Source organism: Cylas formicarius, unplaced genomic scaffold, assembly GCF_029955315.1.
Source record: "Cylas formicarius isolate icCylForm1 unplaced genomic scaffold, icCylForm1.1 PGA_scaffold_5__7_contigs__length_24384050, whole genome shotgun sequence".
NCBI lineage: Eukaryota > Metazoa > Arthropoda > Insecta > Coleoptera > Brentidae > Cylas > Cylas formicarius.
Genome location: NW_026844341.1, coordinates 5,323,386 through 5,340,523, shown reverse-complemented (window position 1 = coordinate 5,340,523; position 17,138 = coordinate 5,323,386). Strand labels below are relative to the sequence as shown.

The window sequence follows — 17,138 nt, the reverse complement described above, 5'->3', positions numbered from 1 at the left end:
ATTTTTCTTATTTATTATATTTACAGTATACCAGAGTGCTTTGGTGTTTTCTCCATTTTCTCATATTTTTTGTTGATAATAATTAATTTTTGGTTGTCTGTAAAAGTCGGTATAAGTGATTCCTATATCTAGAATATCGTGTTTTGTTTAAGATAGGATTTGCCATGACATTTTTGTAATGCTCGTTTTTGTTTTTTTGCTGACTGTATAAGACCATACGTCTTCCATGGTTTTCAGCTACACCTTCGTTAATAAATTAAAAAAAAAATGTGTTGTATAATTTGTGTATTTTTTATATGTGTTTTTATCATATTCGTATGTAACTGGATGAAATGGTAAAAATAGAGACAATGGCCAATGATCTGTTGGTTTTATATAAAAGTGATCCAAACATCCCTTCGATTCCCCTTCCTCTCTATTACTTGATTGACTAAATATACAGTGTTACAGTGTCAGTATTTTCCTCTAATATGTTTATGTGTATGTGACCTGTCAGTACATGTATGTGTGCATATTTGTCCAAGTTGCTGAGATATAGATCAAGCTTTTTTAAAAATCCATTTTTTGACGTAGATGGAGGTCGAGATATTGCAGAGAGAAATATTTAAAATTTCAATAACCATTATTTTCCTAACATCAACAATTTTTGTTTTATAACTATAATTGATTTAATGAAGATTATACTGATATCATTCGTATTTATATCTCCAAAGTTGTATATTAAGTCATATCCGGGTATTACCAATTAAGATGTGTCTGGAATTTGAAATGTTTCCGTAAAAATATTCAAATTATATTCAAAGATCATCTGCGAGATATTAACTCAAAATTCATCAATGTTTTTTAAAATGATGAAATGATATTGAAATTTAACTTTTTAAAGTGATTTTGTTGATTTTTTATGTAAGACCATTAAGTTCCTTAAATGTTTTAATTTCTGCTGCCCTTTTTTTATTATATAAGGATCCATATTTTTACTAATTCTATCTATTTTACTAATCTAATTCTATTGTAATGGAAGTTAATTTATATTTTGGAAAGTGAAGTTTGAGATTAGTAAATAACGAACATTTTAATTATTTGTGATTTGAATTAAAAATGAAAAATTTCTATTCTAAATGAATGGATTGAAACGATAAATAAGTTTAGATCGACAATGCAAATAAGAAAAAATTTCTGATATTCCATGAGAAAAGAATTTTACATATGATCGCAAATACCTTGTATTTTTGAGGAGTAGCAATTACAAAGCTGTAGTAGTGATAAATTTTTAACTTTGAGTTCTTCAGTTGCCAACAATATAAGGGGTGTTTTTTTTTCGATGTATAGAACTTTAAGTTGCAATAAAACAACGATGGATTATTCGATTGACATGAATTTTATTTATTCGAAAGATAATCTTGTTGCATTACATTTTAAATATGATTCCTGGCATATATGACCGCCACGGCTGGGGCTGATGTAGTCCAATCTGGACGATACAATTTTCGAAGACTTTTTCCAACATTTGTAGCCGTATATCGGCAATAATACGGCGAATGTTGTCTTCCAAATGGTCAAGCGTTTGTGGCTTATCCGCATAGACCAATGACTTTACATAGCCCCACAGAAAGTAGTCTAGCGGTGTTAAATCACAAGATCTTGGAGGCCAATTCACAGGTCCAAAACGTGAAATTAGGCGGTCACTAAACGTGTCTTTCAATTAATCGATTGTGGCACGAGCTGTGTGATATGTTGCGCTGTCTTGTTGAAACCACATCTCCTGGACATCATGGTTATTCAATTCAGGAATGAAAGAGTTAGGAATCATAGCTCTGTACCGATCACCATTGACTGTAACTTTCTGACCATCATCGTTTTTGAAGAAGTACGGACCAAACAGACAGTTTTTCTGGATGTAACGGTATTTCGACAAACACTTGAGGATTAGCTTCGCTCCAAATGCGGCAGTTTTGTTTGTTGACGTAACCATTCAACCAGAAGTGCGTTTCATCGCTACACAAAATTCGCTTATGAAAATCGGGAACAACGGCAATCTCGTTTTGGACCCATTCGACGAATCTACGCCTTACTTGATGATCGTTTGGCTTCAATTCAAGTCAATTCAATTCCGCAAAATCTTCCATAAAGTGGATGAACATTGATCCAATTCCTGCGCTCGATGGCGGATGGACTCATTCGGGTCTTCCTCAATGCTACGCTCTACAGCAGCAATAGCTTCTTCTGTATGCACCGTACGGCGTCTCTGGGGATGCGAGTTATCAATAAGAGTAAACGTGGTGCGAAAACGTTCCATGGTCAATCGAATTAACTGCTCTGATGGACGATTTTGTCGACAATAAAATGGACGTAGTGCACGATACGTATTCTGCACAGAACCATTATTTTCTAAATAAAATTGCACAATTTTCAAGCGTTGTTTAGGCGTGAGTCTATTCATGATGAATTGCAAAACCAAACTGAGAATAAATCACTTGACAGCTGTTAAATCGGTCGCCATCTTGAACAGTAATGCCAACTTAAAGTTCTATACATCGAAAAAAAAAACACCGCACCTAACCGCAACCTAAAATGACACACCAGAACCTCACATTCTCAAAACTAAAAAATTCTTTTTTTTTATTGCTTAAAGCAGCGCCTCCAATACATGATACAATAAAACATGCCTTAGCAATTTCGCCTCTAATTAGAGTTGTCTTTTTTTGTTTTATCTGTTGGTAATATATTAAAAAAAGCAGGCTGAGATAAAGGTACACGTAGCACACAACTTTAAGGATTCATACGTCTCGCCAGCCTTCGATAGTCGCATTCTATGGAGACACGACCGGTTGGCCAGAATGGTTTCGATTTAACGCATGAATGGCTTTAGAATCGGTGCGTGGCCACTACTGCCAATGCGCATAAATTATCTCCCCAGACGGTACATTCGCAGGAGACTATGCCATTAGGGACTGTCTTCAGCTAAGAAGTCGATATTTAGATACATTCGAGGCGAGTTAATAAAACAAATTGGTTGATTCCATTGACTAACGTAGCCGATCGCGAAATTATCTCCACTTTATTCAAAATCGTGTCGAAGATATCTTGAAATTTACACACTCATCAAAACTGACAGTGGCATTAACATGATGGGGTCCCATCAATGATTTTCAACTAGTTACATGTTTTTAGTTGTAATGAGGAAGCCTATATTCATCAACGAAAGCTTGACGTTTACAATAAATAGAAAATAACTTAACAAGCAATCAGATCTTTTATTTTTGCTCCCGCTACTGTGGGCGATCCCTGCATTATCTTGTGTTTTTCTACATATATAAGTATATTGAAAATTTAGGAACAACTCATCAATATCTCTTTTGCAAAGACATTATAACAGTAACTTTTGGCACATAGATATTTTTGCTTTGTCGCTCAATTCGTTTAGGAATTTAGTAGTAAGAATTTTCTGCTCAAACTAAATTCAATTTAATTCGACTTTTTTTCTAAATTGTTAGAAATTACCTAAATCCGTTAGAAAACAGCCAATCTCCATTTAAAATGTTAAGCGTAATGACTATACATCATTGCGCTGAACAGATTTCATGATGATGATTTGATGGAGAGTTAGTCTTTTGTGACCTTGTATGCATCTTGAGTGGTTACTAGTAGATGCAGATGTGGTTTCAAGAAAAATGGACTAAAGAATTCCTATTTGTCTTGTAGAATGGTAGACTATTTGTTTTCCTCTTGCGATGGAGGTTAAAAAACTTCTCACAGAGTTGAGACGAGGCTTTTTAGCCAAAACTAAATTAATCTTTATATAACCTTACAGTATTATAGTTGGCATGACCTTCTTTTGAGAGAGGCTCAAGCTTAATGTTTAAAAAGGTGTTCCGGCCAGCTGATAAAATGTTGTTACTGTTTATTGTATATACTGGTAAATCTAGACATCTCACTTACAACGCCCAGCCTAAGATATTTCTTAGTCACGACATATTCGACAATATTATCCAATTTCTGGATATGATTATTCCTGTCGGGTACAGTCTACCTAATCATTTTCATTTTCTTATATTTTAGCGGGCATCAAAAGATTTTTTTTACTCCTAAAGTATTTCTAAAATTTAGTCGAATCTGGTACAATTTTTGTTTTAGTTGTTAAATAAACCCGCAACAAAGGTTCTAATTAGCTACTACTAGCGGGAAAAAAGGGAATTGCAAAAACGCCATAGCTTCTATACTATAAAATCTAAGATAACTAGCTCTTATAAAGAAAATTCCAAAAGTAGTTCATCTCTCAAAGTAAACTCAAGAGGAAAGAAACAACCTTGCCAGCATCCTACCCTGATCATCATGTTGACTTCGAAAGTAGAGGTAGAAATCAAATAAAATTGGGTTGAAACTTTGGAGGAAGTTTTTATTGAGATTAATATTAAGATAGAGTAATTTGAGTAATTGAACACAAAAAACTACCATCTTCATCGTGTTGGATTTCGACGGACTCTCCCCAATAAAACTTTAACGATATTATTACCTATTGTTAATGGGTAAAGCCATTAATAAAATAGTATATTATGCAACAAGTGCGGTAAACGGCATTTGACTCACGTGTTTATTTGACACAAACGGAGCGAGTGTTTAATAAACGAGTGACTTAAAAACTTTACCGAATGTATTGCATACTATACTTTTTCTACGACCTTTAGTTTTGTTTACATTTTCGAAAACAACACGAATACATTCCTTGACATGAGCGCCAGAATTGACAAACGTCAAAATTCAAAGCGTGGGAAATATCTCCGAAAACATCCGATTGCTCCCAAATCCGTACGGTAAAATCCCGGAAATGTCCGAAGTGGCTCGGAATCCTGGGAAACGAAACTGACGTGGTAAACTGACGCTTCCCGCATGCTAGATTGATGGGTAACTAGGCATTTTACAGACGGGAGTAGAAAAGAGTTATTTTACCAGAACATAACAAGGTCGCGTCGAAATCATTTGTTGCTTGACGCAAAACAGGTTGTGAAAAATGTGAATGAAACTTTAATCAGTAGAGGACTTATTAAACAAGGAGTTTTAAAAGAAACCGGCCGACTTACAAAAACGCCAATATCGTCTATAAAAGATATTATTAACAGCGGGGAATTGAAAAAAAGGAATAAACTTGGTGATTTTCAAACTCACCGAATAGACAATAGTGATCAGGACCTTTTAAGAAGGAAAATATATTGTCCTTTTGTTATTTTGTGAAGTTGTTCCTACGGTGGATAAACTGAAAAAGAAGCTAGAAGAAGATGAAACCAATATAAAATAAGTCGTGCCACAGTACATAGTAGCTTTTGTAAAATAATTTTTAAGTACAGCAAAAGTAGCCGAAGGTGAGTAGTAATGGAATCACACAGATTACGAACTTGAAAATTTTATTATCTTTAGGAAATTAAAAGACATAGATTAAACAACATATCCATAATTTACATTGATGAAACATGGTTCGATACACATGACACTGTATCCAAAGGATGGGTTGAAATTACTCAAAACAGTCAATCGACCACACTATCAAATAAATGAAAACGGATCACCATTTTACACGCGGGGTCAAGAGATGGATTGATTATTCCCAAACTGCTCCCTGTTTTCTGCAAAGATTATTAGGGGCTCTAGCTTGGATTATTACAAGGATACAAATTCTTTGAAAATCTGTTTGAATACAATCTTTCAAAAAATATTCGCAGTGTTATTGTTATGGATAACGCAAGCTACCAAAAACTGAAATCCAGCAAGATTTGTCATAAAATGATATTTATTTTGAATTCAGTTTCAAAAAAGCGCAACTTTGTGAAGTCCTCAATTCATATGCAATTCAAAAAACAGTAAGTATGCGATCATTTGGCCGAACAGGCTATCGATACCGTTTTACGTCCATGTCATTGCATGTTTAACCCCATAGAGTATTTGTGGAACCAGGTAAGATCAGAGGTCATAACAGAAAATGTTACTCCTACTTTAAGTCCCAGCGTTATAAATTTGATAAAAAATGTAATTAATAATAATAATTGAGAGCAGTACAGCACATTAAGGAAATTGGGTACTCTTATATTTCTATACAACATAAATTCTATTATAATTAATGTCATTAATGTAATTTAATAAGATTATATCAACCCAAAATAAACAAATATATATATATATATATATATATATATATATATATATATATATATATATATATATATATATATATATATATATATATATATATATATATATATATATATATATATATATATATATATATATATATATATATATATATATATATATATATATATATATATATATATATATATATATATATATATATATATATATATATATATATATATATATATATATATATATATATATATATATATATATATATATATATATATATATATATATATATATATATATATATATATATATATATATATATATATATATATATATATATATATATATATATATTCTCACGTATTGATTCACGGATGGAAAAATGTGATGACACTATATTCCGGGATATCATCCGTTCGCTCGTTGAACTCCGACTGGAATCCTGCATCCGACTGGAATCCTGCAAATCTTGCATCCGACTGGAATCCTGCAGACGTTTCGCCAAAATCTCGCTTGGCATCTTCAATGCTCGCGCTCCGAAAACACTTCGAACACTAGGAGGTTATCGGCGGTGCGTGCGGTATTTATACTCTGCGCCGGAGATGGTAACGGTGCTGCTTGTGCGTGGGGGGAGGTGGCTCCGCGCCCTGAATTGTCGCGTTGTTAATTTCGCCCGATCGTAGTTGCGATGTCCCCGTTGGCTGCTGCGCATCGCTCTGCTGTTTGATTGTTTGATTGTTGAAATTCCTAGATCATCTGAATTCCATTCACCCAAGGATTCAATTTACAATAGAACTTGAAGAGGGTAACAGTCTGCCCTTTTTAGATGTGCACATCACAAGGACCGAAGATGGATACTTGGAACACACTGTCTATAGAAAACCAACACACACTAATAGATATCTGAACGCTAAATCTCATCACCACCCATCACAGATACAGGCAGTGGCAAATACATTAATTGCTCGGTCCTTCAGGCTCACAAACGAGAGGAACAGAGATAAAGAACTGAAGAAAATTTGTACTTGTCTTCGACAAAACGGATACCAAAGGCGCACCATCAGCAAGGCAATCAGTAAACAACAACAGCCGCAGCAGAGTGTGCAGGGCGAGACCCAACGAAGATCGATCGCTGTCCTGCCATACATCAAGGGGGTTACTGACAAAATCGGCCGAATATTACGGAAACACGACATATCAATGGCATACAAACCTGACCATAACATCGGAGCAATACTAAGAAACCCAAAACAAAAAATTACTCTGGAAAACCAAGGAGTATACAATGTAGCATGCGGATCGTGCAGCCTGACGTATGTGGGACAGACCTACAGAAGGATTTCAGCCAGGCTCGAGGAACATCGTTTAGCCATAAGAAACAAACAAACAACATCTGCTTTGTTTCAGCACCAACATCAGACAGGCCATAAAATTGATTTCGGCACTTGCAAACAAATAGCTAATATTCCTGATTTTAGGACTAGGATTATACGAGAGGCCATCGAAATAGAAAAGTCCGGACACCTCAATACGCTCTGCATTTATCCGACACTTGGAGAACGATAATCAAACAGCAGAGCGATGCGCAGCAGCCAACGGGGACATCGCAACTACGATCGGGCGAAATTAACAACGCGACAATTCCGGGGGCGGAGCCACCTCCCCCCACGCACAAGCAGCACCGTTACCATCTCCGGCGCAGAGTATAAATACCGCACGCACCGCCGATAACCTCCCAGTGTTCGAAGTGTTTTCGGATTCCAGTCGGATGCAGGATTTGCAGGATTCCAGTCGGAGTTCAACGAGCGAACGGATGATATCCCGGAATATAGTGTAATATAATTATATATATATATATATATATATATATATATATATATATATATATATATATATATATATATATATATATATATATATATATATATATATATATATATATGTATTGGTGATATTTACCGGACCGCAAGGTGGATCTTAGATGAGGGTCAGCTCAAAAATATTTATTTATTTATTTATTTACGGTTTAAACAATTTACAAAACTTTTACATTCATTAAAGGCAAAGAGAGAAAGACATCAGTATAACAACTACAAACCAGAACAAAATGTAACAATAACAATAAATAGAAATAAGTGGCAGCACTCAAACGGAACACATCGCAACGAAATGAGCGGAGGCTGCCGACAAAAAGCTTTAAACAGTTGCAGGCCTTCAGCATTCTAGTAAGGAGTGAATAAACTCCATAATTGGTAAGGTATGCGGAACATTGAATTATCACAGCTTCTGTAATCCTATGTAAAAGAGCTGGACAATAATACCAACCATTCGGAATCTTAAAGAGAAAAACTAAATCACTCTGGTTTGAAGAGTATCAACATTGAAGCCCTTAGCTGTAGTTGATCTGATACCCATTATGGATATTGATATGCGCCTTTGAAGTCAAAGATCTTAAAAATACTTTCTGAACGGCTTCGATGTTATATGTTATATGGCAGGCATAATATGGAGACCATACCACAGATGCATACTCTAGTCTAGAGTAGAATTTAGTAGAGTTTAAGGCAATGTGGAGTAAGTTGGCCACTATTGCGTACAACAAACCCAAGGACTCGCATAGACCTATTTACTAATTCCGCAAAAAAAAAAGGTTTAGAATCGAAACACCCAAGTCTTTAATACTAGTGACGGCCTCGATCTCGATTGCATCAATGCTATATTGATTGTGAACCATACTCAACGAACGACAAAAGCTAATAACTACAGCATTTCTTTACATTGAACGCGAGACTATTAATCTTAGACCACATGCAAACACTGTCCACGTCTCTCTGAATGAATATCTTCAAATCATCCGCAAACAAAAGACACTGCGATCCCGAAACTACACTAGCAATATTAATATCAATATCAATATCATATTTTCAGGAAAGGTTTTGGAATGGGTAGATGTGAAATTTCAAGTTCGATACAAACCGTATCTTCTAAATATATTTAACCGAAGTCAATTAAAATGAACGTAGTCAGCAAGACCACGCTGCGCATGCGGCAGCATTCTGTGTCCGATAATATTGCCGTTTTAACCCACATTACTAACAACTAATGGTAATGCGTGTACGCTGTCAGTGATATGTTAATTTGATTTACGTCGAGAGTTGAACTCCTTTTGTAGTCGGACGAGCTGCCATTTTTCACGCCGATAACATCGCAGCTATTCAGTACATCGGTTAAAACGGACATTACCGTGTAATCGGCGTGAATAATAAATTAGACTGTAAGTCAACTTGTCTCCGAAGTATATGGAGGATCTTCATTTCGTTTTCAATGCCGCATGGCAAAATACTTGCGGTTGCGGTTCTAAGGACGTTAAATATAATGTTGGCAAGCATGGCGTAGAACGATATCACGAGATATATGGGACAACTTTTATCAAAATAGATTGACTGGTAAAGTCACAATTTCCAAGTATAAGTTTATTATTTTAAACTACAAATTATACATGCCACAGCAAATTCCAAAATACGAATAGTAAATATGTGTCCTTCCTAAACAAAAACATTTATGGCTCAATAAAAGAGACACCGTAATTAGAAATAGGGACGAGGAAAAGAAATGAGAAAGGAAGAGAAGAGAACATTTTTTATATTTGTTAGATGTAAAACCAATCTGTCAGGAAAAACATACTTTACTTGGTTAGGTACCGGGTTGTCCCATTTTGCGTGCTTTTGCGAGGTAGATAGGCAGTTCCGGTTCTCGCGGCAGTTTACTGCTTTTCGTTTTCAAGGTACACAACTAGCTATCATATATCTTATAGGAAATGTGAAAACTGCCTCTTGGATAACGTTTTACGTAAAACTCAATTTCGCCTTCGCAATTGGTATAAAGGGCTAGGTTAAAAAGTTATCGGACGTTATTTTTTTTAAATAAAATTTGTTTTCTTTAACTTCTCAAAAGTATATAATAGTATGCCCTTTGTCTCAAGCGACAGGCAAATAAATGACAATTTTACCAAAGAAATGCTTACCTTAATATAGGGCCATTAAAACATTAGTATACAATTAAACGCTAGATATTGCTAACAAGAGTTTTTGAAATTTTATAATAATAGTAACACAAAAAACTACATTAATAAAAAAGAAGAAAGATACAAATTTTTAAAGCAAATGTTCAAACTGATGACCATATCCGCTAATGAAAAATTGAAACATTTGTATAATCCTTTGAATAGCGATTTTTCGAAAGGCTAAATTAAAGTTCTTTACTTGCTGTAGGTAATAGTATATTTTGAATCAAGTGTGGTAAACGGCATTTGACTCAAGCGTTTATTTGACACGAGCGGAGCCCATCGGAGCGAGTGTTTAATGAACTAGTGATTTAAAAAATCTACCGAATATGTTGCATACTATACTTGTTCTACAACAGTTAGTTTTTGGGTATATTTTCGCAAAATAACAAGAATAAATTCACTGACATGATCGTCCGAATTGCCAAACGTCAAAATTCAATTTGTGGGAAATATTCTCGAAAGCATCCGATGCTCCCGAACTCTTGCAGTAAAATCCCGGAAATATCCGAAGTGGCTCGGATCCGTGGCAAATGAAACGGACGTGGTAAAGTGACGCTTCCCGCACGCTATATCGGTGTGTAATTAGCTATTTTACAGACGGGAGTAGAAAAAAAAGTTTACCAAACGTGTTGCATACTATACTTTTTTTTACGATAGTTAGTTTTTGCATGCATCTTTGTACAACAACACAAATTCACTGGCATGACGGTCAGAATTGAGAAACGTCAAAATTCAAGCCTTGCGGTAATACCTCCAAAAAACCTCCGATTTCTCCCAAACTCGTGCTTTAATATTCCGGGAATGTCCTACAATATATTGTGCAAGGTATGTTTCTAGGTATCTTCTGTCAGACCTCCTTCAAAACTTCCATATACTATATGTCTGAAGAAAATAAAACACGACACCCCAACTGCAAAACCTCTTTGCATTGCAAGCATTAAAAGCTGATTCCAACTACGGCATAATTTGGATGAATGATACTTACATTTCTTCAAGATCCTCTGTTTTTTTTCTTTCCTTGTTCTCTTTGTTGAACTAAATTTGCTCTTAAATTTTGTCAACGACGTCTTTACTTTGAGGAAAAAGTAGTACACTGTCCCGAGAACTATAGCTTCCTAGCTATGAAAATAAATGAGATTCCCTACAGTGGTACCCAAAATACTGTACAGTTAGCAAATGAAACATATTATCAAACAACCTCGATGCTATATTTTTATTGATTTGTGTATAAACGATGTTTTTTGATACCTGAAAAAATAATTTTGGTACGTCCTTAAAACAGATAATTTGGGTCAGAAGTATGGGATGTGAGAATAAAAGAAAATTTTCGGCCACAGAAATGCATTTTCTACGAAGCTGTCTGATATCGAAACTCTAGCGGATCAGACGTAGCATGAACACCGAGACAAACACTATTGACTTGGTTCGGTAAAAAGAATGGATGGGACGAGATGAGAAGACCAAGGAGAAGTTGGAGGAATGACCTTGTTATGATAGGAAAAATTGCAAACTGGGAGAGGCGGCGACAGCTATAGATGCAGATGCAAAAGACAGACTGCATTGAGAAACAATATCTGTAATGACAAATATTGATGAAATGAGCGGGCGTTTGCGGATTCCATAAAAACCAGAGGAAAATAAAGTTATTTTAGAACTTCACTTGATTTAAAGGACCTGGCGTTTCAAATGGTCCAACATTGTACCAAGTAAAGAAAGTTTTAGGTTTATATGATTAACGAAGCTGAGCTTTCGAACAAAATCCCATTATTGGAATAATCATAGGCATTATGACCTGCTTTTCTCGTAAATATAAAAACTTAACGTATATCCACATTTAATTCAAGTAGTTTCTGCGTCATCATGCTAAAATGTTTAGTTGATTTTTTCGCATCTTTATTCGGTCGAATGCAAACAATTTAGTTTGGTCCAATAAAATTTGATGTCCAGTTTCATAATTATGATCGGACAATTGGTAAATCTGGTTTTACTTTATGAACTTTTGATATGTGGTCAGGAATGTTTTGAATATAAGGCAGCACCGCTGATGAAGTGTAATTTGTAATGGAACGCCTAGTATCTGTATTTCTCTCAAATGTCGAAATCATTTGAGAGAAAAGCAGATGTTAGGTGCCTTATTTCATGGTCTGTAAAGAAAGGTTTGATAACCGATAACTTCTGGGAGGATGGTCATTCAATTCAATAGGGCCTGGTGCGTAGGTTTTCTGTAAACTGAATGACTGAATGTTAGATATGATTTACTAATAATAAGAGTATCTATTGGACTTGATGAGGTTACGAAAAATAACATTTAGCAATTGCAAATATCGATTCGGCATTATCCTGTATATTAAGCTCTAAGCTGCTGGTACATTGGTGATCCACCATTTTGGCAAATAGTAAATTTCCTAAAAACTAGCTGACGGTGGCGACCTTTAAACAATGAAACCACTTATCTCGAACTCCCCGTCAGTCTGGACGTCTTTTTCTTCGCAACAATGTTGAGAGCTGCGTGATTTATACGTGACAGGTCAAGTGTCAGTTTTTAGGTTTTCCGTTCGTATCGCGGAACGGGGGACATGCTTTTAAGTTTTTATTCGTGTGCCGTTTGGACTTTAAGTGTTTGTTTTTGTATCGGTAAAAGCGACGGCGGAGATACTCTCGACGGTAAGGCTTTAACAATAATAGCGTCCGTTCCATAAATCCTTTGCGAGTACTTTAGGGCTATGACGCTCTCCAGAGCGATTTTAAATAATTCGGCCATGCAAATATGTTTTCAGAGAAGTCGTCTCTGCTACTCAGTCGGTTTTCACATATTACAAGCATTTGCTATTCAACTGGCTGTTGACCGGAAAGTCACTTAAATATTGCGTAAAAAATGGGCCAACTCCTGAAAATATTTGTCGATAGGCGTTGGTAGAGTCCGTGTCACAAGAGTTGGTAGTTAATTATGTCAAGGCTCACCCTCGGGTCTGTAGCAATAATTTATAAAAATCCTTTACAAGACGCATTTGGAAGATTCACAACTAAGTGGCATTGCAATCCAATAATATTTTTTGTTACCTAAATTAACTTGTCCCCGAAGCAAAACTTTTTAATTTTAGCGGACTTTTGACGTACAGGGTAGTCGCATTTGGGGTGTTTTAACAGGAAAAACTATTTTCTGAACTAGGCAGGGCAAAATCGACTTACATCTTCACTACTAATCGAGATGTAGGTCCTTGTGAAAATTGGCCATAACCATTTTGTCTATGACAATTCTGGACCCGAATACAAACATTATTAGCTCAGATCTTTTCTATAGTTTTTCGTTTTCTCATAAATGAATGTATCTTTCTTATATTATATGGCAATAATAGTTGGTTATGGTCTTAAAAAAATGCCCGTTTCGAGCCCTTTTTAGCGACATAGCCATTGCCATAGCATAATTTAAAAGAACTTGTGAAAAACACGAAACCTAAGAACGATTTAATATTTCAATTTTAATTTTAGATGCTATGCTATTTAATTAATTTTAATTTATTAATTAAAAAAATTGTCGTACTTAATGGCAACTATTCATTAACTCTATAGGATTGATGGAAGCAAACGTTTCTCAAGTGGCTTCCTCCAACTGTGCTTTGGTTTGGAAAATTCTATCTTTAAATAAAAGATTTTTTAATCTTCTCCGTACAAAAAATCTAGAGGTGTTAGATCACACGATCTCGCAGGCCACTGGTTCCAATCCAATATTGGCCAAACTCTTCAATTAAAAGTTCACTTACAATCTGTGCGTTGTGAGCGGTGAAGCATCTTGCTGATAATAAATTCTCGTTCCAAGAGTTAATGGCGTCTTCCAAAAATGGAATAACACATGTTCGAAAAATATTTGTATTACCAACCGCTATCAGATTTTCATTAAAAAATTAGGTCCCACAAATCTACCTTGCAAATTTCTACTCAAAGCGACCTTGCCGATTTTGATACATTAAGCATGAGAATTTTCTGCAGCGATAAGAATTGAATCTGTTAAATATTCCGGCAGGCAATGGAAAATTAACGTTCTCATTGCATTTCCGATAAACCAGTTGCATGCATAATTTTATTCTTTTACCGGCATCCCCCTAATACAAATGGTGGACTTTTCTGGTTGGATGTGGCTTGAATTTATGCTTTTTTAAGGCAGTCAAAACTTCACTTTTTCCAACATTTGTTGAGTCAGCTAGTGCTCGCGAGGATATGCCTAAATTTTCCAATACTTTTCCAATTATATTCAATTCCCGAATTTCTTGTTCTTCATTTAAGTGGTTTTGATTTTGCCTCGGCTTTTTAAAACTTCCGTTATTGGTTCAATTATTTTTTAACGTCCGAAATATTCGCTTGCCTGGATGGTGCCGCTATTGATATGTATTAAAATAAAGTTCATTTACTGCCTCTGCCTTGATATAACTTTAATTCACTATTGACATTTTCATCACATACTGGCTATGTGGCTAAAAAGGGCTCGACACATTTTTTAAGACCATATCTAGCTTTGATTGCTATGTAACATAAGAAATTAGTATTCATTTATGAGAAAACCGGCAACTGTAGACAAAGATATGACTATGCCACATTATTTTCTTTTAAAAAATGACTTAATGTTTTTACTCGAATTCAAATTTCTAGTTCAGAAATAGGTTTCTCCTGCTTAAACACACCAATTACGACCATCTTATACGTATACGTATTATAAGTACGCCAACTTATTATGAGCTTACAATTTCGCAGCAGTCTATCTAAAACTTTTATGTAGATTTAGATAACCAACGATTTTTTCGCCAGCTCACACAATCAAGACTTCGAACGGTCAAATCGTTGATGATTCAGTTAAAAAAAAAGTTCTCTGCGTGAAATTCCACTCAAGATTTATAAAATATACATGGTGAATTTAACACGCGATCTAGTGTATCTCTCTCCTTCCTTCCTCCCCCTTCCTCCCCCTCCCCTCTCCCCCCCCTTCCTCTTATGTTTTTTTTATTTTAATTATAAATCTTGCAGTTTCCGCATATTGTTTTAAAACTTATTATGTATAATTACATTACCCTGTCTTGTAAATGAAATCGGAATAGTAGTCGAAAAAGAGGGGGTTGTCTTTGTGTATTGTATTTTTTCATCAATAAGGCGCAATAGTCTAGTGAAAACCGCATCTCAAGGTCTTTAACCTAGCCTAAAATATAACTCATAGGTTCAAATTACTACGTTTTGATATCCTTGCCGTTTTCAATGATCGCAAATATTTTCATTAACAGTTAGGTTTAGTCAACTGATACAGTATTGACACCAATTATATCAATTATAATTTTTTTTTAAAGAAATGTATTGGACAAAATTATTTTTTTTTGCAATTATTTTAGAAAACACCACCTGGTGGCAAGATAAGCAATCAAAATTCCGCCACATATAGGACCAGTAGAGTCTTAAACTTCATATATAACGATAAGATTTCCTTCATTTTTTTGTTAATATCAGGGACCTTTGTATGGGTGGAACTTTTATAAAAATGCATTAGACATTTCAGACATAATGTTAAGACATTTTAACTAAAAAAGAAAAAAGAAAGCGATACAAGATTCTTTTATTTAAACTTTGGATTATCTTTTCGCCACCTATATCAACTAGTAAAGCTTTTTGTGATGCGTAAAAAATGTCGATCAACTAAATTTTAGTTACGTCATCGCCAAGAATTACATTCTACTATGCGGATTGCTTTGTACTTTCCATCGCCAATTTCAACGCTCTCAACTAAATCAACTTATACTTTCTTTAGGCAAAATTCATATGCTGCAAGGTTTTTCATTGTGAATTTTTGAAAGAAACTTCCACAGGCTACTGTAATACATTTTACAAAACTTCTGGATTCCTCCTGCGTTGGTTTTTGTTGAGTCGAACTTGCTAATGTTTCGCCAATCGTCCTGCTGGCTTCGTCGGAGCTTGACTGAAACTGGCTACTCTGTGCCTGCTTGTGGGAGGAGCTAAATGAGGGGCATAAACAACGCATCGGATGACTAGTTGGTTAAGATTGGTAAGTTGTTTATAGATATCTATCGACCCTCCGATTTTTCGTTGGTAGAAGAATTGATTACATGCAAGGATTTTAGTTTTATCTAATAAAATTTTATGTCCGGTTTTGGTAATTGTGCGCTGATGAGTATATTTGTCTAATTATTAAGGTTCTTTCATGTTCTTTGAACCTAGTTGATATTTATCGTTCGGTTTCTTCAATATATTCTTTCCCGCATATGGATCGAAGATGTTGAGAGATTTTCGGACAAGTTGTAAATCTGGTTTTGACGTTATATTTCTTTAGAACTTTGGATATGTGGTCAGTGATGTTTTGAATATAAGAAAGGACAAGAGTGGATAGTGTGAAATTGCTTTCGGCCTTATTGCTATTGGAAGATTGTGGTGAAGTATCATCGACGCAGCGTTTCCATAATTTTGGTTTTAGATGGAATGGAAGGGGTCGAGAGCTTTCTTCTCAAAGGCTTCGATAAATATATTCACCATAACTGGTGATAATGGAGAACTCATTGTTGTTGACGACGGTTGTTCAAAAATTTGACGGTTGTAAGAAAATATACATTCCAGACAAGCATTTTTCAATTAAGTTTTAGGAATAAGGACTTTAGTAAAGAAGGATTCTATGTCGAAACTAACCAGAATATCTTGAGTATCTAATCTAATGCTTTATAATTGTTCAATGAAGTGAAAGGAATTAAGGAAAGGGTTTTAATAAGGAAGCTAGTAATTTTGCTAGATGATAGAACCAATGGTACTGACAATAGATCGAAGGGGTAATCCTGGTTTGTTTATCTTTGGGAGTCCGTAGAAACAAACTATTTCACGGAGTCTGATAGGGAAGAAGCCTTAATAACAGATGCATTCCACAGATGACAAGGATCTTTTTTAAGTTGACGAT

General features: G+C 35.1%; 1 protein-coding gene across 1 annotated transcript in view; it reads left to right on the top strand.

Annotated features, from left to right (window-relative positions):
- The first annotated feature begins 12,768 nt into the window (after positions 1-12,768).
- LOC132702363 (A disintegrin and metalloproteinase with thrombospondin motifs 12-like) overlaps positions 12,769-17,138 on the top strand; it is a 49,331-nt gene continuing 44,961 nt past the window's right edge. Inside the window, exon 1 of the mRNA XM_060670947.1 lies at positions 12,769-12,865. Coding sequence (XP_060526930.1) covers positions 12,778-12,865 — 88 coding nt within the window. The 5' untranslated portion in view covers positions 12,769-12,777. The remainder of the gene's footprint in view (positions 12,866-17,138) is intronic.